The sequence below is a fragment of the Cololabis saira genome, chromosome 4, assembly GCF_033807715.1.
Source record: "Cololabis saira isolate AMF1-May2022 chromosome 4, fColSai1.1, whole genome shotgun sequence".
Classification (NCBI taxonomy): Eukaryota; Metazoa; Chordata; class Actinopteri; order Beloniformes; family Belonidae; genus Cololabis; species Cololabis saira.
Window position 1 is genome coordinate 38,758,524 of NC_084590.1, and position 21,616 is coordinate 38,780,139.

General features: G+C 38.1%; 2 protein-coding genes across 5 annotated transcripts; both read right to left on the bottom strand.

Moving 5' to 3' along the window:
* Nucleotides 1–3,570: 3,570 nt before the first annotated feature.
* Nucleotides 3,571–11,441, bottom strand: fhdc4 (FH2 domain containing 4). The gene is made up of 12 exons (XM_061720421.1): nucleotides 11,332–11,441; nucleotides 9,165–9,641; nucleotides 8,233–8,294; nucleotides 7,501–7,603; nucleotides 7,275–7,360; nucleotides 7,097–7,197; nucleotides 6,934–7,004; nucleotides 6,737–6,844; nucleotides 6,560–6,630; nucleotides 6,058–6,175; nucleotides 5,792–5,956; nucleotides 3,571–5,172 (listed from the first exon to the last, which is right to left on the bottom strand). The coding sequence occupies exons 2-12, from the start codon at nucleotides 9,504–9,506 to the stop codon at nucleotides 3,895–3,897; spliced, it is 2,505 nt and encodes an 834-aa protein (XP_061576405.1). The 5' UTR covers nucleotides 9,507–9,641; nucleotides 11,332–11,441; the 3' UTR covers nucleotides 3,571–3,894.
* Nucleotides 11,442–13,961: 2,520 nt separating this feature from the next.
* On the bottom strand, nucleotides 13,962–21,295 carry LOC133441926 (arfaptin-2-like). 4 transcript variants are annotated; one of them, XM_061719717.1, is made up of 10 exons: nucleotides 21,057–21,295; nucleotides 20,840–20,950; nucleotides 19,299–19,398; nucleotides 18,822–18,884; nucleotides 18,182–18,268; nucleotides 17,961–18,058; nucleotides 16,795–17,016; nucleotides 16,561–16,718; nucleotides 16,282–16,456; nucleotides 13,962–15,413 (listed from the first exon to the last, which is right to left on the bottom strand). In XM_061719717.1, the coding sequence occupies exons 2-10, from the start codon at nucleotides 20,936–20,938 to the stop codon at nucleotides 15,258–15,260; spliced, it is 1,158 nt and encodes a 385-aa protein (XP_061575701.1). In that variant the 5' UTR covers nucleotides 20,939–20,950; nucleotides 21,057–21,295; the 3' UTR covers nucleotides 13,962–15,257. The 4 variants fall into 4 exon arrangements, with proteins under 4 accessions (XP_061575701.1, XP_061575700.1, XP_061575702.1 ...); XM_061719716.1 differs by having other exon boundaries at nucleotides 19,299–19,407; XM_061719718.1 differs by lacking the exon at nucleotides 18,822–18,884 and having other exon boundaries at nucleotides 19,299–19,407.
* Between the last annotated feature and the right edge of the window lie 321 nt (nucleotides 21,296–21,616).

Genomic DNA, 21,616 nt, shown 5'->3' on the forward strand with positions numbered 1-21,616 from the left:
GGAAGAGGACGAGGGAGAGGAGGAGGGACCATCCGCCCTTATTGGTGGGATGGAGGTGGGAGGAGATGGAGAACCCAATAGGAGCACGAAGCGGGCGGTGGATATGCAAAAGAGGTGACATCTTAAACCCTGAATTATGGTCCCGCGTTAAATCGACGCAGAGCCTACGCCGTAGGGTACGGCGTAGGCTCTGCGTCGATTTAACGCAGGACCATAAATCATTCTTCAGGATGTAGCTGAGGAAGAAGCCTGGATGGTGCAAAGGGGTTTGGCTTCTACGTTTACCACCCAATCCCCTTAAAAGGACAAAGGATGCAGTTTATTAGCTTTAGGCTTTGAGTTATTGATGCACAAAGTAATTTTGAAACCGGTAGATTAAAGTAAAATGGGTAAAAAAATAAAATGGCCACTATTGATGAAATACATTGTTTAGTTATTAAACCATCTCACATCATTTGGTTTTTCTTACCATCCAAAGACTTTTAAAATTGCTCATTTTCATGTATGTGGTGATGATGTTATGGGGAAAGCAAAATAACTATGGCCCTTTTCAGCTGTGTTACAGTTCATTAGGTGCAGGTATGAGGTTCGGAGTCAAGCTCCATGAAAAAGCTACATCACATGATTTAGGCTAATACACATGTCCAAGATGAAAAAAAAAAAAAAAAATGTTCCACCTAATCTTTATAAAAACATGAAAATATAGTTAAAGTAAAATGCAGAACCTCATCTTTCACTCTGAGTGCTGATAAGGCGTTGATCGGTGCTCTGTATGTGACCTACGTTGCAATCTTTTGAATGGAGGAACATAGCAGCGTGTGATGCTGTGCTGTGCGGTTTCTCTGGTTGCTGTAGTATTGCAGTGAATGAGGAGTTTGTTGGGGGTGGGGCTCAGGGTGAGGGGCAAACACAGTCATCTTTGGGTTTTATTCTGCAACAAGGAGTTACCATGGAGACTGCTTCCAGTTTAGTCAAGATGGCTGCTGCAGTCTGGCAGCAGCAGTGAGCAAAGTGTGCACACATAGCAAAAGGCCTCGCTGGCGGAGTAGGCATTGATTAAATACCCTCTTGCAACATATCAATACAGAACGAATATTCTAATAGTTAAATTAAAATACGGGAAATAATTCCAATTACTGGGCATTTTATATTGATTTGAGAATTTATGATTAATAAGAAATAGATATCTACAGATTGTAGAGCAATGAAATAATGGACAGCATAATTACAGTTTTTGAAAAAGATGAAGTAACAATAACATCACCACCCCAAAAAACAAGTATCACAATGTAAAATTTAAAGCAAGTTCACTCAAAATAAAACAAGGCCAAGAACTGGAAAAACCTGAAATTAAGCTATAAACATTAATCAGTCTAATATGACTTCATTTCAATAAATATGGATGATTGCAAATCTCAAGTTTGAGCAGAATAGAGAGATCATCAGGTTTCTTTTTCATTAAACCACAGTTTTGTAAATGTCACAGGATACCCAAACACAAGCTCACCCAGAACGGAGTAATTAGGGCCTTTTAAGTGATTTCAGTCCCAACGGCCTCCGGCTATAATGTATATTCTGTAGTCACAGAATGCAAACACTGTAAACCCTGATAGCAAAATATCAGTGAATCAAAGTTTTTAACCCATGTTGAAGCCATGTTAAAGCCTTGTCCGCTACAAACAGAATAAGTTGATTCAATATTGATTACACGTTGGCACTGGCATTAGATGATTGATTGATGGTTGACCCACCAGCAATTGTCGACCTTAACCAAAAATCAACCTTTCTGACCATAATTCAACATTGATTTTAACATCTTCAGCTATCTGGAAAGCTGCATAGATGTGTGCTTTTAGTATAGTATTGTTACGTAGACAAACCTAGACACATCGCTGATTCTTTGATGGTTTTTTCTACACCATATAAGCTGAAACTCATTTACTGATACCATCACAGGCAATCATTTAGTGACAATATTCTTCACAACAATTATAATTTGAATGGCTCTTTGACTCTTATGCTCTATCATTAAAAAAAATAAAAAAAATATGTGTGTGTGCGTGCGTGCGTGCGTGCGTGCGTGCGTGCGTGCGTGCGTGTGTAAAATGGTGTTCACATTGTAAACCATAAACATCTAATTTAATACATTTCATAGAATTATTAAGCTAAACATATTACATGTATCAATAGATAAAAGATGCCAGTATCTGAAAATGCATACTAGATACCTTGTGATACAGTATATATTGGCACAGATTCTGGCTTTATTGACCCTTGTCCATTCTTACCACAGGAGAATAACAATAGTTTGATATCTTTTGCCATGATCAGCAACTAGGATTTGGCCATTTAACCACAAATATGTCTTCTAAAGTCACCTGGAAATCATCCCCCTTCACTTTCCCACAAACTCTCTACAGTTCAGTCCAGTTCAGATACAACCTGCCACTGTAACATTGACCCATTTTAAATCTAAACAATGACTGAATTCAGCAACACTCTGACAGCAACCGCAACATGCTTTAATTCCCATGTGTGTCTAGACTGGGACAACAGAAGCAACTGGAACATTCATAACACATATTTACTCTCATACAGTAAATATACTTGCAAGAAACGAGCAATACTGTATACAAGCATGTAAATGCAAACAGAATGACGTACAATACCAAGAGCAAACCATTGTCTTAACACAGTTTCATTTCCACATGCCGAAACCTCCCTTAACCTTGACCTCAATGCCTTCAACACATTCTTGTACATTCAACAAAGTTTCTGTTTCAATCCTAACAAAGACACACAATGTAGACGTTTCGTCATTATCCAACTCTTGAGCTAATTAACATATTCTCAAGGGATTATTCCTCATGGAAAGACAAATTGTCTTAAGTGTGTGCCCATCTTTCTGTTCATAATCAGCAATTTAAGAAATTGTCTGAATTCACAACCTCTACCTTTCATTTACTGTCACATCCTGCCACCTAGTGGCGCCTTACTCAAACTACCTACTCAACAACAAAAACATGCTCAAACCTACCGCTTCCTTTCTTCACTTCACCTTTCTATTTATATCAAAAAATAAAGAGAAAAACTCTAGCATCACCATGATATAATATGTAGATGTCACTACTATTCTATCATTATATCTTCAACTAATTCACACTGAATAACATTTATGTTAAATTAGCTTTAACCCTTGTGCTGTCTTTGGGTCAGAATGACCCAATTCTTCTGTCCTTCTTTCCTCCTGCCATGCTCTCTCCTTCCTTCTTCTTTTCCTCTTTTCCTCTTTTACTCCTTTTTCTTCCTACCTCCCTTTCCTCATTCGTTCCTTTATTACCTTATTTGCTTTTCCTTCCTTCTTTCCTTATTTTCTCCATTCCTCCCTTCTTCCCCCTTCTTTCTTTCCTTTTCTCCATTCTTTCTTTCCTTCCTTTCTCCCTTACTTGCATTTTCTCTCCCTTCTTTCCTCCCTTCCATCTTTTCTCTCTTCCTTACTCCCTTTCCTACTTCCTTCTTTCCTCCTTTATCCCTTCCTTCCTTTCCTACTTCCTTCCTTCTTTCCCTATTTTCTCCTTTATCCCTCCCTCCCTTCTTTCCTCCCTTCCATCTTTTCTCCCTTCCTTACTCCCTTTCCTACTGCCTTCCTTCTTTCCTTCTTTCACCCTTCCTTCCATCTTTTCTCCCTTCCTTACTCCCTTTCCTACTCCCTTCCTTCTTTCCTTCTTTTCTCCTTTCTTCCTTCCTTCCTTCTTTCCTTCCTTCCATCTTTTCTCCCTTCCTCCATTCCTTCTCTTCTCCCTTCACCCTCCCTTGACCCAAAGACAGCACAAGGGTTAATTGAATGCATTGGTTTTAAAATGAATTAAAAAAACGATTTTCTTTTTTCAAAGCCTACACACCAGACTCTGTGCATGTATGTACCGGTACAGTTTGTTTGCTGTTATGCAGTTTGCTTAGAGATCCAAGGCGTTTGAAAAAATTGAAAAAAACTCCAGAGTCCTCTGTTTTAAAGCCCATGCTTCGGGGTGGGATGTTTTCATTGTTCATCTGTAGATGGCTACCGGTGCACTCCATTGATTTGTGCTCTTGGCTTTGTTTTCCTTCAGCTCCTCGCGCTGCAGAATCATTTGGTTTACTTTTCTTCTCAGCTGACGGAGGGCCTTGCTCTTGATCACTTGGTTTTTTTAAGTTTTGAGAAATGTCAGTGGAGTCAAACACTGGTTTTGGAGGAGTCTGTCCAGCTCCCTCTCCCGGCTGGGTTCCTTGCTCTTTCGTCACATGGTCTGGACTCCTACCTACACCTCGAGTCCGCAATTTATCTTCCTCTTCCTTAGTTTTAGGGATTTTGGGAGGTAGAGTGTGTCGGCGGTTAAGGTTACTTTTTGAGAAGGACTGAGAAGAGAGCAAGAACCGAACCAAATCCTCGTTGGTTGGATCTCCGGGATAGCGTTGTGTCTCCTCATCGAAGGTGAATTGACGTGTTAAAGTGGGATTTAAAGCAGGAGAGTTCTGATTTTCCAGAGCGTAATCCACAGACGATGTACTGCCACGACTGTTCTGATATCGCAAGACTTTCCTGGATGCCTCACGCAACTTCTGGGCCTCCTCCTTGGTGTTGTCCTGCAGGTCTTCCTCATCGTCATCCGTGGTGGCTGAGAAAGATCGAGCTGGAGACATGATGTTAGGGGTCCTCTTTGCCGGGGGCTTCAAGTCCCTTGAATCCTCGGTTCTGGAAGGTTTCATCTCTCCTTCATGAGCGATGCGGCTTTTGACCTTGCCGTCTGCTGAATGTGACTTGAGTTTCTGCTCGAGAGAGTTCCCTGTAAGTTCGGCTGCTGAATTCCACTCTTTTCTGCCCACCTCCTTTGCTCTGAAGGTGTGACCATGCTTCTTGTTTCCAGACGGGAGGTTTGTCTGAGAAATGATCTCTGACAGGCTCCCATTGGTAGGGCTGTGGCTTGGGGGGCTTCCGTGGCTCGATGAGGGCCTCCCCAGCCGCCTTCGAGAGACTCGCTTGGTCAGAAAGTTCTGCAGTACGCTCTCCAACGCAACTCCATCCATTTCCTTGTCTCTGCTGGAGCAGGTTGCCGTAGATCTGCGCTTGGCTGCGATTTGTAACCTTTCTGCATGTCTCCGTTTAAGCTCAGTCATCTCTCTGGCCTTGTTTTCCTGAAGAAAAAAAAACAAGGGAAGAAAGCTACTTTAGTTTATTAAGAAATAATATTCACAAATAAAATAATTAATTACAAAAAAAAAAACAAGCAGCAGCAGGTATGAAGGCATTTGATAAGCCTGGAAATAAAGGAATTATTTAGTTTCTGTCGTGTTTAGATTTTGATATAGTGAACTATTCATTATACATAATTTCTATGTCCTTAGTGTGATAAAGGAAAACTAAGTATACCATGTTAAAAGTTATATTATAAACACATTGATGTGATTTAAAGCTGCTAGGATCCAGGGGGTGGGTGGGTAATGTCTGGGGTTATGATTTTATTTTCATTTATTTATTTATTTATTTTTGCTCTTAATTTATGTGTTAATTTTGCATTGTTATACTTAATAATATGGGCATTACTTTTTTTTTTGTTTTTGTTTTTTTGTTTTGTATTTGTTTTTTTTTTGTTGTTATTACATTTATCTATTCATTTTTTGTTGTTATGTATTGGTGTTTTTTTGCACCATGTTTTTTCAGAAAAAGGAAAAAAAGAAATAAAAATTTGATCACAAAAAAAAGAAATAATATTCTTTATCCCAACTAAGGAAAAACTCCGGCACAAGTGTTTACCTGCATGGCCCGCATAAACCTTTCACAGAAGGAGTGGAAAATGGAGCAACACTCTTCCAGTCTGAACATCTTGGGGTCTTCACAGAAGTAATCAGCCACAGAATCACTGGCAGACTGCAGCTCTTCAAGATCAGTCTCTATTTCTTCCAAGCAAACGTCAGCATCCTAATTGGAGCCCAAAACACAACAGGAGGAAAAAATGCATTACTTATTTACTTTTTCCTCAAACTGGACCTAATTTCCCACTCCCAAAACACACTCCTCACCTTTAGAAAATCCTCCATCTGTGCCTTTAGATCCTCCTCTTTCAAGGTGTCATCTTTGGCCTCTTGGACTTGTTTTACCTGTCTTTTAATCTCTGCTTCAATGTCACCTTTATTTATTCTAAAATGATATAAAAAATATTGTTTGGGAAACACAGTAATTGAAAAAAGAAAAAACAGTAAGAATGTTTTTGTCTGTCAGTTTTTAACGGAGTTATTAAGTTATTAAGATTTCAGGCAACAACTGAGACTCTGGCTCAAGGAGCAGCCACTCAGATCAAAACAAACGCCTGCAAAAATAAGCTTTTCAAAAACAGCACCTGAATCTATCCCTGATAAAACAGGTCCATTTTGACTCGGATTGTTTTCCTCTCTTAGAATGAGTCTTTTTTAACCAAAGAGTGTGTTATGCAGGAGAGAAAAGGTGAACTCTTTGTTTCATTCAAAAGACGGGCACACATATGCATGTACGAATGTACATGCACGTCTATCTCAGTTACATTACCTTGCTGCAGCTTCGATGTGCTTTAGTTGTTCTGGAAATCGAAGCAGCGCCTCATCAGCCCTCAGAGCTTGCTGTGGTGAACATACAAGTCTGTATGAGTCACACATCTGCAACCGTCTCAGAAGATGCAGAAACAAAGACTGCACAACGCAATCAAAAGTATTAAAGCCTACTTACCATGACGACATAATGCATGAGATTCATTCCAGGTTTGTTTGCCCGGGTGTCCGCGAGCTTCAGCAGTGAGGTCATTCGGAAGCCTATTGCACTGCCTGCATATCCACCCTGTGATCAAATAAATATGTCGGGATCAAAGACAAGCAAACACAAAGGACGCTCATCCCACACTCCAGCATCACATATTATACACTTACAGCATTCATGTAATTTCCAGTCTTTAGTACCAAGCGAATCACAGAATGGAGATTGTCACATTCTAAAAGCTCTGAAAGAAGACATAAAGTGTTAAGAGGTTTGAAAACTCTCACTCTGTATTATGAGTGTTGTGCATTGTTAATCTAGGAAAAGCAACAATACCCCTTCCAGCAGCTGTCAGAGTACTGAGGAATTCCTTAATTTCAGCCATGAGTGGAAACAATTCTTCTTTCAGCACCAAGCAGTTCAGACGCTCTTCATAACTAATAAAAATTAGTACATTAGTAAACTACCACTCACAATAAACATGCAATTAATGGAATAACATTGGGGTATTTACCTGGGAATCTTGACCAGCAGTAGCATAAAAAGGTCGGCTTCAGGGAGGGCTGAAGGGTCACCTTTAAAGTTAACCAGCTGCTTTAGCTGCATTCAAGGAAAAAAACAAATCATACATCCAAGTGACGTTACTGATTTTTTCCCATTCTGTTATACATTATAAGCAACACTGCAGTGAGATGTGCATGATGCAATGAAAAAAAAAAATGAGTTGTTGGCTCAATTACCTCCCCTTCTTCTGGCAGCAACTTGCACAACTCCCGCAGTTTTCCAGAACCAAAACCGAGACCACGTCCCGATTTAATGTCAGCAATCATGTCTTTTACGGGCCTGTGGATGGAAGTGATGACACAGAAAGGATCCAGTTCAGATGTCATCACCCATCACAACGATTTTAGAGGTTTATGGCAGGGTTTAGACATCTTTTAAGCTGCATTTCTAAAGTCAGTCGACATGTAAGTTGGAGGCATGCTTCCGATGCCTCCAACGAGTATCTATTTTCTCAGTCTTCTTCACAAAATCATACCATCCCATATTTTAATCCAGTGAAACATGCTGTATGCGATATAAAAGTGATTAACACATAACAGATTCATATATTTTTTATTTGTCCATATTTTCTGTTGCACCGATGGTGAAGTTTCTTAAAGTTTAACCTGAGACAATGATATTTTTTATTTCCTGTCAGAGCTCTAGCTTGTCAAACAGCCGTGTACAGTACATTTGAAAACCCCACTCAGCTCCTGACCTGAACTGAATGCCAAAGGCGAAGTCAACTGTAAGCGCTACAGTACATCAGACCTGTCTGGGCATGCTGGCTGCTAAAGGTTTGTCTAATGCGGCCATGTTGCAGGCTAATCTACCAGGCTCATCTTGCACATGTTTTGCACTGTGACACATAGATTATTGTGAAAAAAAAGAAAAAACAATCACACCTTAAGAGCACTGCACTGACTCACCGCTTGAACTGCTTTAGGAAAATTCCAATATTCATGCTCCTCTTGGAGCTGAGGATGGAAACCTGCGGATGAGAACAGAGACCTGAATAAGATCATCTCGCCAGTTGCAGAGATACACTTCACTTTTGGCTTCGGACACATGTTTTGTCTCACAGAGGCCTCGGTTTCTTAAACGACACAGCAGATTCCAAAGGTTTGTTTGAGTTGATTGTATTGAACAGCCCAGGCAGAGATTTTCTATCAGCAATGCATTCACTTAGTGTGTCTTTTTCAAGGGGGTACATAGGTCAAAATAAAAGTATATGAACATATTTTAACCTACTTTGTTTACCAAAACTCTATGGATCTAAAATCATCTACATTAACGAGAGCAGCATAAACACAGAGCTTCTTTGCAAGCTTCTGTTCCCTGAAAACAAAGTCATGCCGTCCTTTGCCAAACAAATACGAAGAATAGTGAGACTCCACCCTTGTATTGAGTTTTCTAAATCAACTCACAATGTTTCTATGACATCATGACAGCAATGACTTAATAAACTTTCCCCCCCTATATTTTACTTTCATGGTTTGGAAAGAGTTTGACAAATTTTCCCAAAATCGCTTCATATTCCCTAAATGAATCTCCTGTAATGTCATTTACAATGAGGGATTAAACCTAAGAGAAGTTTTTTCCATACTCAAGTGAAAGTTTGCATTGATCACAATTGTATATTTTAGAGGAGGGAAGCTTGTAAAGGATGTTTTCTGTTGATCTAAAAGCCATGTAGAAAGAGAGAGAGAGAAAAATCCATCCAGGTCAAAGGTGCGTGTTTACATATTTCCAACATTATATTATAGAGAGCACCAGACATTTCAATCTATTGCAACAAGGCCTCGGGGTCAGAATTCCTGGAAGTGGTGCGTAATGGCCTGTTTGAAGTGGCTGGACTCACCAGTTCCCCTCCGGGGCCAGAAGTTGGCAGGCCCCTGGCGCCCTGGTGGTTGGACGCCCTGGGGTGTTTTCTGCCCTGACTGTGGCTGAACAACTCCTCCATGTGATCCGTGTCCAGCTCATATTCCCCATCAGTTATGTCCGCCGTCCAGATGTTGTGCTTTCCTATCACGCTGTGCTTGGGAAGGGTCTCCCAGTTGAAATTGCGCATCTTGGAGCGCCGGCGGTGACCCTTACCGATGAGGAGGGGTCCATGTGGGGACGGAGCGAGGGGAGGTGGAGGTGGAGGTGGAGGTGGAGGTGGAGCCGGGGGTGGTGGGGCAGGGGGACATGCTGGCTGCATCTTTGGGCAGGAATGTGTCAGTGGGTTTGGGAAGCATTCACGGCCTGTCCCGGGTAAATGCAGGATGGAGCTGTTCTGGCTGGCGCGCACACGCCGGTCCAGCAGGGACTAGTCAGTCAGGAAAAGATATTAAGACTGAAAGAAGCAGAATAGGGTGGGAACACAGTTATAAACATTTCAAGTTTAAAACAGGAGTAAACAATGTTTGATATTAATAGTTTTTTTTTAATATATTTTGTATACGGTATTATTATGTGTATATAGAAGTATATATGTATGTATATGTATGTATATGTATATATATATATATATATATATGAAAGCATATAAAAGGATATGTATGAAGGATATATATTTCAGTTTTTTCTGGATTAGTTTTGCTATTGTTTGTTGGTATGTAGGACAGGCATTAATATAAGCACTATGCTTCTGCCTGTGCCTTTTCAGTCACTATTTTATTTTGATAATGTTTGTGTTCAATGTTTGTTTGGTGAAGTGACTGAATAAAGAATTTCAATCAAAAAATATTAGAGCCTTCACATTGAAAAAAATAAATCTAAGCGCATGTAAATATAACATATTTAAATCTGTGATATTAACAATTGAAAATGAAGTTTGTTGCTTTACATGAATACGTCTAGTTTTGAACTTAATCTGCATTTGATCAAAAAACAAGCCATTGTGCATTTTTTCCTTAAAGCAGCACAACGTAACTTTCAGCTTTTGTTGAGTTTGGCATCTCCTTTGGACAAAAGCGGTAGTGCTTTACCAGTAGTGTGGAAGGGTTCCTACCATGCACCTCAAAGTTACATAGTGCCAGTGAAGGCGATACAGACCCCTCAGATCATGACAGAGGTTCATTAAACCTGTTGGAAGTTGATGTACCATCACAATGACTCTGGAAATATTATATTAAGGTGGAAAAGTTACATAGTGCTGCTTTAACAAGCAGTAATCCCAGGCAATCTTTTAATTTACACACAAACAACAAGCAACGATCTTGTTGTATTTACCTTTCCTTTAACAATTTTAATCTATTGGGCAGATTGACCAACCTTTAGATGAAACATGCTTTATTTGTTTTATGTAGAACACAAAAGTAAAAAACATGTTGCTTGATCTACTTTAAAAAAATGAAGGCAACATTTTTATGTAGATCAAGAAAGACTAGTCTTTGTATAAACTACTTCATTTTTAGTATGTACAAAATTAATTTGCAAGTAAAGTAAACTTTTTTCCTTTTTTCTTTTTTTTTCTCTTTTTTCCTTTTTTTCTTTTCTTGTTTTTCTTTTTTTTTCTTTTTTTTAAGTCAACTTCATTTTGATAAATAAAGTCAACTTTTTTTTCCTTTTTTCGTTTTTTTTCTCCTTTTTCCCTTTTTTTCTTTTCTTTTTTTCCTTTTTTTCTCTTTTTCTCTTCTTTTTTCTTTCTTTTTCCCCTTTTTTTTAAAGTCAACTTAATTTTGATAAATAAAGTAAACTTAACACAATTAAGTTGACTGTACTTGCAAAATGTATTATTTACATACATAAAATTAAGTAGTTTATACAAAGACTAGTCTTTCTTGATCTACATAAAAATCTCATGCGAAAATGTTGACTTATTTTTTTAAGTAGATCAAGCACAATATTTGCATCAGTGTACTGGCTGTATGTAAAATTGATCACACAGTAAAATTCTGGTACAGTCATTCTCTTATCTACTTAAACTCTCACAGCTTGTTATTTGAGGCAGATAAAAAAAGGACTGTCAACCCAACATGTGACTGAGGTTTCAACATTGTATGTGTTTTAAATACAAGAAATAGAATAAATTAAAAACGTACTTTTCAGCCAGACGCTGCTCCATGAACGCGACCTGCGTCTTTTTTCCGTCTTTCCGTGTAGTCAGTCCTCTTGTTGAAACTTGAAGAGTATGGAGTGGCATCAATCTGGATATCCCGAGCCTAGAGTGTTGAAATGACCTGTTGGGTTTGGACGACACGCCCAGGTAACTCACGTATTTTCATGGAAGTCCACACCTTCCCGGCAGGATCAGGAGTTTATGCCGGAGGTTCTCCCCGTCATGTTGGTTTGTTTGTGGCTGGTCCTGCTGCTGCTCTCCGGCCAGCTGTCACCGGTTATGTGAGGAGTCCACTGGAATAAAGGCCGCCAGATAAATGCGCTCACTGATAGGGAATGCCCATTGATTTATTGACTTCTTACGCCTTTACTACAAGTTCCTTTAAACTTCAATTAAAACTTAGCTAGAGCTGGCCGCACCTTTTCCTCTATTTAACTTTATGAGCAGCTGAGCTATAGCTGTCCTTACTGTTTAGTTTAGTTTATTTTCGGTCATGACACAAAAAATAAATAAATAAAAAAACCAAGAGTAAAACTGACAACAAGAAAACGTTCAACTGTTCAAAGAAAACATAACAAAAAAGTTTCCAGTATACAAATAAACAAATAACATCTAGACCGAAAAAGGGGTAGGCTGAAGCAAAGCTTATTATTTGCCTACCCTCAAAAAGATTAATTAAATTAATAAAATAAAAGCAAAAAGTAAGAGAAAGACTGCCCGTAAAACAAATTGCCTCTGTAGGGATAACAAACATTCCTCACAAAATGAAAGATTTTTAAAATAAAGGTGCAGTCTACATGTTACCTTCATCCTTAAAAAATCAAAGCAAATCACCAATTAAATAAATAAATACCCAAATCAACATCAAGCCACTCATTAATTTAATATAAGGAAATTATTGTGATTGCTTTACTGTAATAGACTAGCTGAGTTTATGGCAAGGGAATGGATTATTATTTTTCTTACATTTATTTTATTTTTGTACATGTAAAAAACAACACTTCAAGAGAAGTTTAAGAAAACAAAACAACAAAACAAAGAATTTCATCCTTTAACACTTGATATCTTAATTTACATGTGCAAAAAAGGAGTAGGAAGAAGTGTAAATGTATTTAATCCTACCCCCATTCACTAATCATTTAACCCGTATTTATAAATACTCACACACTGTACTCACACTGCTAAATAACAGTATTATTATTATTATTATTATTATTATTATTATTATATACTGTAATTATACTCACACACATACCTATACATACATACACATACCGGTAGTTGAATATTTCTATATATTTGTACACACATGCCCATATAAATATTTATATAAATATACTTATTTGCACTATACTGTCTCTATTAACTGCATCTGCTCTATATCTATGTATATATCTACTGACACACACACACACACACACACACACACACACACACACACACACACACACACACACACACACACACACACACACACATCAAAACAAATCTACCCCTTCACCCAATAGTGTTATCTGCAGGCCCCTAAAAAAACGTTTAAAAGAACCTCATAACTGAGGAATTAAGTGCCATCTGTATGCAGAATATATTTGATGTTAAAAATCTGTGTTTTTGTAAAAAAAAATGTCATTCAGGATAACCATATTTATAATGTGGGCAAATCTACATAAAAAACCAGTCCATTATGTATTCTGATTTTTATTTTATTCTGTTTTTGAAGAACACACTCAAAGCGAGTAAAACATGTAAGCTAAAGTGAAGAAAAATGTTTTTCATTACTGACGTACTAATGTAGTCATTGCCTTTTCCATTGAAATGATTCACGAAACAACAGTCATTTTTGAAAGGAAATTCAATAGTTTTGGGTTGCATAATCATATTCAGATTTGATCAGGTGCAGCAAAGAATGAATTAGCCTAATAAATACACAGCCACGTCAAATTGGTGACCACTGTGTGCAGTTTCCTTTTAAGATAAGATCATTTTGTTGGTATTTCTTCTTTTGACCAAGACTTCATGTCAAAGATGTCTTTGAATATTCTCACCTGGTTTGGCTTTGTGATCCACATCAGCCCTTAATGACAAGAGTGACCCAAACTGAGGGGCATTTTCAAGTTCTCAAATGTACTTAATGAAAAGTTTGTGCAGTTTAATTCTCAGGTTTTACTGAATAAACAGTGCTTTAATGCACAATGTGAAATGAAAAAAAGTGCAACATCTGAGTAGTTCCAAAAAAACTCTCCCAAAAAAGTTTAGATCTTCCTTTATATATACGGTATAGCTTTAGCTGAGTACCCACTAATATACGACAACCTGTTAGTAAAACTGTACTGATAAAAATGTTGAGTCACTTAACTGAAAACATGCAACCTCACCTATGTGCAATATACTCCATTCAGTATTTTGTTTTGTAAATTACTTTATATATATATATATATATATATATATATACACATATATATTTTAAGGTCTTAACAAACGCAATCATACTATATTTATGTTCATTTGCATTACTTCAGTCCAACATGACTTTGGGGCATTGTTAGAGTGTGCTTTGCTGAAAAGTGGAATAAAAAGAAATAAAGGGGAAAAAATAACTTGTTTAGGGTTTAAAGTGATTTAATGTAACCCCCGGTGGACATACATGATTATTGTGAGTTTTTCTGTACATAGTCTGAAGATTGCTCACATGAAACTGACACTCTTCAGTCAACCACACAGTTAAGTGGAACTAAACATCCAGCACTTTATTGGAAATATAGAACAAGAGAAACACAATAAACTAAATTAAACAGTAAAAGAACTCTAGGTAACATACATACAATGTTATGTTACAAACAAGTGAATAAATAACACAATATATGACAAGTGTACTCATACATACTGTCTTGTAAGGGACACTGACATTGTACTGCAACCTAAAGTGCGTCTGGTATCCCAGATGTCCTTTAATCTTTTTAAAATTTGAGATTTGTAGAATAAGTCTCAGAGACCTGTTTACAGTTCCACACAAGCGCCTTGTATTGTCGGTAAAAAATAAAAATAAAAAAAAGAACACACTTATGTGGCATATTGCTGGGGGACTTACAATTAAAACATTTGATATATTAATTGATGATTGCTGAAAAACATGAATGTTACATGTTATTTTAGGCCTGCTTCCATATTTAAACTGGAATAAAACAAAAAGAAATACTTGTGCTGGATTCATAACAAAACTGTATCTGAGGGTGCCAAATATTTAGAAGATCAAAATGCTTATGATTGTATATCATGTTCAGGAAAAATTATTATATTCCTATAGTTTAACTGTAAAATGAGCAAAGTGTCAGTAGAAACACAAAGTGTTAATTTGAGAAATCATGTTATATCCTGATATTTTTTTTACGTAACATTTTTTAGAAAGCTGAAGAGCATTGTTCAGAAAATAAATATCATTTGAGACTATTTTATAACATTATCAACAGTATCACGTTCATTTGCTAATTAAATTTGTGGAATTTTCTCCAATCAGATATACATTGAAATATTAAGGACCTCTTTAGACATTACATTAGAAATTCAGGAAAAAAAAAGTGCAAAACTGTCCAGGGGAATCACCACACTAGACCACAATCTTGTACATAAATAAGAGATACATATGTAAATGATTGTGATAACTATAAAGAATGATAAAATGACAAAAGGTCATTTTTGACCTAAAAAAAAACAGAAAAAAAAAACAACTCATTTGTTTAATAAATGATACTGAAAACCATTACAAAAGAGATAAATCTGGCCGCTACTGATCCTACATTATACTGTACCCCTTTAATCATTCAACCGTTGTCCATCTAACCACGACGCCACATTTTACACTGATCAGTGTGTAACTGTACACATGGCAAGCAGCTGAGCTCTGGACGCCCACTACTGCTCCTCCAGCCAGGATGGTTTATCTGATCCTGGAGGCTTTAACTTGACATTGAACTGTATTAGAGTTTGTTCCAACTGCTGCTGGTTGCCAGCAAAATAAGCTGAGATTGCATTATGGAAGAGGAGCAGCTGCTTGTGCATCACCTTCACCTAGAAGAGAAAAAAGGAAAGGGGCAATCGTTCTGTTACAAAAACAATGGTACATATTCACAGGAAAGGACAGCCTGCAGAACACGGATATAAATTCAGGAGCTTTTAGAAAATACTGATCTAATTATCAGCTCCCTCTAATATATAGTCCCAAGCACTGAGCAGGTTTTTAAATAAATGAATGCAGATTTTTTTAAATCTTCTTCTATCATCCTAGGAATGTTCCCCTTTTTGCATCTGCTTAAACTATAGTTATTCACAAAATGATTTATTTCTTTAGTTTGATCTGGTTAATCTAAAACACATGCATAACGGTAATAAGAAAGTTGCATTCTCAGGCAAAAAAAACAAAAAAAAACCTTATTCCGCAGACTATAAAACTTGTTCTACTACTATAGAAATTAACTCTCAAGTATTACCAGTAAACTTGCTTTCTTATAGCAAACGGCTCACTATTCAATAAATCATGGCGATGTGAGAAAGGGATGGATGAATAGATGGATATACGGTCTCATCGCTACGGTGTGGTTTACCAGCATTACACTGATACAGGTTTTTCATAGTACAATAATTGTATTTTATCACATGATAAAAAAGGTGCCAAACTGCTTTATCCAATTTCATTATTTTAAATCATCATTATCAGTTACAACAGCCTATGAAGGAATAACGTAAGCCCCCCCCCTCGAAATGAGAATAAAATTCTTTGACCATCCGCAATTTTTTCCAAACTCATAACTAATCTTAAACAGAAACTTATTCATTAATATTCATACAACAGAGCATACTGTATAGGGAAACAAATACAACTCCGGTGATTAAACCGTTTCAAATCTTCAAAGAACATCCAGGGATTTGCAAAACAAACCTTATTCTCCTCCAGGAATTTAAGCTTGATGCTAACGTCGCTACGAAGCCTTTCATATTTATCTCTGTGGACCTGGTAGTCATGCTGAGCCATGTCAATGCGGACCATGGCTGCCGCGTCCCTCGGACCCAAGCTCATCTCCTCCAGATCAGAACGATAGGCATCAAATTCAAGCCTGTGTACGACAACAGATTTAAAGATTTTAAACACTTTTTTAGGAGATTATTCTACAGGTATTGGAAAGTATTCCTCAGTTCTAAAACGAGATGTCAAGGTTACCTTGCATTTTCATACAGCTTTATGGTCAGCAGTGTATCCTCCATTGTTTTATTGACCAGGGTGTTCACACTAGACACGAAGAAATTGATGGCACCAAGCAGAGCCTCGCCGTTCTTGCACAGCAGCTTTTGCGTTTCTGCATTATAGCCAAACTCATCCTACAGAGAAAAACACACAAGTTTAACCCACCAACTTCATGTGACGTCACACGGGGGAGCTTGGACACTACCACACCTGCAGCTCCGGTGACTTCTGGCTCAGATCGGTGAACGTGTCCCCTAGAGCCTGTTGCGTCTGCACCATGCTTTGAAAATGACTGATGAGTGCGGTTGCCAGTCTGAGGATGTTTTCGTACTTGCTCTTGGTGTCTCTCAACACATCAATCTGGGCCTCCAGTTCCAGGTCTACGGTGCGTGAGCCTTTACCGAACTTCTCAGAGAACATTTGCTTTGTACACTGAAAAGTGCATAGAAATAGAGATGACATTTGGACCGCCGAGCAGTTGACGATGGTGTTAGGGTGAAACACGTTTGATTTGATTTACGCACAACTGATCACATGAGCATGCAACCGTTGCTGCCCACAAGACGACAGTGTGCACTAGGAATGGGTGATATTTTACCGTTCACGATAAACCGTCAAAAAAATTCCCCACGGTAAGAATTTGTCATCTCACGATAAAAACGATAAATTGAGGAAATGAGCCTGAAAGAAAGAAAGAAAGAAAGAAAGAAAGAAAGAAAGAAAGAAATTAGCCTGAAAGAAAGAAGGAAAGAAAGAAAGAAAGAAATGAGCCTTAAAGAAAGAAAAAGAAAGAAAGAAATGAGCCTGAAAGAAAGAAAGAAATGAGCCTGAAAGAAATAAATAAATAAATAAACCTGAAAGAAAGAAAGAAAGAAATGAGCCTGAAAGAAAGAAAGAAATGAGCCTGAAAGAAAGAAATAAATAAATGAGCCTGAAAGAAAGAAAGAAATAAATGAGCCTGAAAGAAAGAAAGAAAGAAATGAGCCTGAAAGAAAGAAAGAAATTAGCCTGAAAGAAAGAAAGAAATGAGCCTGAAAGAAAGAAAGAAGGAAAGAAAGAAAGGAGCCTGAAAGAAAGAAAGAAAGAAGGAAAGAAGGAAAGAAAGAAATGAGCCTGAAAGAAAGAAAGAAAGAAAGAAAGAAAGAAAGAAAGAAAGAAAGAGGTATTTTTTATCGTCATTTTTATCGTTATTGGGATAAATGCCAGAAATGATCGTGATACATTTTTTAGTCCATACCGCCCATCTCTAGTGTGCACCCTTCTTTCATTACTCCAAACCAGAAAATCTAAACTAATCTCATGCATGTTTTTATTCAAATGTTTGTAATCAACTAGTTGGGAGCACAGCAGCTAAAATAAATGTCAGTCAACAGTACCTTGTATGTGTTAATGCCCCATTTCTTTACACTATCCAGTTTCTCCACTGCTACACCACGAGAAACTTCCTCAGTTGAATTGGTATGATTCATAGACCCTGATAGACAGACATAAAATGCAAATTACACTCAAATGCAAGTTATCCTTTCAACATCTTCAAGTGGAGGGATCCCGACAATGAATGAGGACAGCATGGGAATGGTGATGAGCTCTGTGATACCTGGATCCTCAGCTGCATGGTGGGCGAGCCGGCTGCCTGAAGACTGACTGCGAGGCATGTTAACACCCCTGGATTTCATACGTATGTCTGAAATGAGCATGGTGGTGATGGAAGAGTGAGAATGAGAAGAGGGTACATGGAAATGAAAAAGGTGAACTATACAGTTGAAGAGCAGTGTTTTGTAGACTGAAAGAAAAGCGTTCTGTAATCGAGAATATGAAACAAGCCAAGGTTAATGGGGAGTTTTGAGTGTATAATGACCCATCATGCAGGTTCCGCATGCAAGATGAGAGGACTTAGAAAGAAAGATGAACGTGAATATCGTGGCATGGAAGTAACGACCAAATAATCATTCACGATGCATTTTCTAGCACAGAGGGCGACATTCGTGTTAAGACGTCAACACAACAGTTCAAGTTGCAGCCTTGAATGTCATGTTAGTGCATCCCTACTTTAGAAAGCTGCCAACGACTAAAAAAAAAAGTTCCTCAAGACCTGAGTTGAACAGGTACAAAAAAAAAGTTTGCATTCTATTCCATTAGTAAAGCAACGGCAAGGCCTCGTACTGTAAGGCCCAAAGCCAACATATAAAAGGAAAGTAAGAAACCGAATAAAAATGGTTTGCAGAAAACACGGCAACCTGGTCCTGCTGCAGGATCTCGTCTTCTGTCCAAATACTCTGGGTTGAAGTGTACTGCAGGTCCTATGGAATATGATGTTTGTTCATCACCAGATCCCAAGTGAAACATTTAGAAACAAAAAAAAAGGGGTTGTCCCTGCTAAACAATGGTTTCCTCAAGGAATATTAAGTATTGACTTGTGTGAGTTACTGAAGGAATGCAGCAGTATTGATGGCTCTCTGTCACAGCTCATGACAGCTTGGAGCTGATAATCGACAGCATGAAAAACAGACTTTGGGTGGATCAGTCTGCTTCTAGATGACGTATCAGTCAGCAAAATAATTGCAGGGAACAAATCCAATCGTTATTAATCCAAAATCAATCCATCAACAGTTTCTCAATACATATACACTTTGTTTCACGTTAACAGAGTAAACTCTGCCTGCACTTTAAAAACACAGTGGAACCGCTGGAGGAGAGCAGTCTGGTGTGCAAACCTTTGATGGTGCTGGTAGGAATGATGCCCCCTGCAGGTCCCCCGTATCCTCCCGACACAATGCTGGTTTCATTCAGGTTGGGTCCAGACACCATCACCTGCTGAAGGTCCTGATAGATTTACAACACATTACTGATGAGGTTGCTAAAGCAGGAATTATGACCAGATTCTTTTAACCCTCGAAGACTTCTGTGTACCTTAAGCAAACTCAGCTAAATTAATTTAAAAAAAAGGGGAAAAAAGCAGAACAAAATAGTTTACATTATCAATGCACAGATACTTTTAACCTGCTGTTTTGTGCTGTATTTTATTATTAGTTATACTATTTGAAAAAGGTGCAAAAATATTGTTTTTTCCAACAACTTTAAATGATCACAGTGATTATACATTTTGGCAAAAATGCACAGCCATCTACCATGTTTACAAACTGAAATTGTATGATATAAGCTGACTTGCACGGACACACACAAAGGACTTGTGGGTTTATTGTTTAAGGCGGCATATCACAGTATTTTCACATAATACTGGATATACATATGCTTAAATGAGCACTATTATAAAATAATTTAAATAAGATTTCTGAACCTTGTTGGCCTGTTCAGGAGTGAGACATAAATGATGCACTAAATTCAGAATCAGAATCATGTTTATTTGGCCAAGTCAGGTCAAACAAGACAGGCAATTTGACCCGGTTATTTTCGCTCACTGTACAGTAAATAGACAAATGACAGCTCTAATTAACATATATACAGTTTAAAAAAAGGTGAAAGGTGCAGCAGTATGAGGTAGATAGACATGGTTATTGAAAGGTGCATTGCATCTCTAAAAACACAAAACAGTGGTTACTTGATAATCAAACATGCTGTCATAATCTGGTATACTGTAGGGGTCAGGTTATTGTTTTTACTACCTGTTTGTGCTTATGTGCTTTTGTGTGAGCTAATTTGTTTGTGTGCTCTTGTTCTTCATTTATGTTTTTTGTCATTATTCTGAGTTATGTGATGGTTTTACTAATTGTTTGTACTCTAGTCTAGTGTTTTAGTGTGTTCTCCTTTAATGTTTTTTTATATACGCCATCAACCTGCCAGGGACTGCAGATGTAAATGAGCCTGTATGGCTAAAATCTGGCACATTTACATGATGGACTCAAGTGCTCATGTTAATTAATGTGCGTTGTCCCTTTTTAAATAAATACATGAAATGAAAATTGTTACAGTATATGATTGTGAAAAAAAAATGATGATTACTATTGACAGTTTGCTCGGTAGGTGACTGGATAACGACAAAGGCAAACCTTTCACAGTTTGTGAGAATTGGCCCCCGCTCATGATCTCATCCATTTGAAATAGTGATGGCGATATTGAAATATTTCTGGTATCCAATAGCCGCAGGCCTGTGCGTTGTTTGTTATAACTTGGCCTCAAAGGCTATAACCTCTTGCCAGGTCCACTTAAGCCAGGGAACGGCAAAATGAACAGAAAGTGTCATCATATTCTGCATGTTTAACTGCAGACATTGTGCATGAAGGTGAAGAGGACTGACCTGCTCCAGACTCTCATCCTCTGTGAGAGTCCCTGTATCTCCATTGCTGTTAATGGGGATCTCCATGGTGGCAGCCTTGCTCATGATACTGTCAGCCATAAGGGAAAAAATCTGTAAAAGAGGTTCACATACTTGATCTTACATTATTTTTTTGGGGGGGGGGGGGGCTGATAAAATGTTCAGCACATGAAGGCAGGACTAGAAACAGCTTGCTTACGTTGATGCCAAGACTGGAGGAGCTGGTGCTGATGTGGCCGCTCTGCTACAGGGAAGCTAGTCACAATCCTCCCGTCGTTTCACAGGCAAACCAGTCACGATTTGCACAACCAGGCGGACGAAATGCCAAATGAACTCAAAAGAAAAGCAACATTGTTTTCTTTTTTTATTTATCCTTCCACGCTGCGTAGATATTATTCATCCTAAATGCTTCACATGATTATCGCTCCGCTGCCACGGGCAGAAAATCCCAGCATCTAGCAGATTTAATGGCATCACTTCAAAATAAAACTTTACTCGATGTTTATTTCAATGCACGTCACACGAATAAGATTTATCGGCAAAATAATTCGAGTACAGCGTATGGCGTATGTCGTTACATGCGTTATTTGTTGAAAAAACGAAAGGTTGGAATCAATACGGTGAATGGCTGCTCTTATTTTGAAGAGTAATGTCTTTGATCATTGCGTCATGGTGACGCCGCCTCCCTCCCTGTATCTTCCACGTAGCTTACTGCTGACGTAGCTCTATTCGTTAAATGCAGTGCTTTTATCCTCCTGA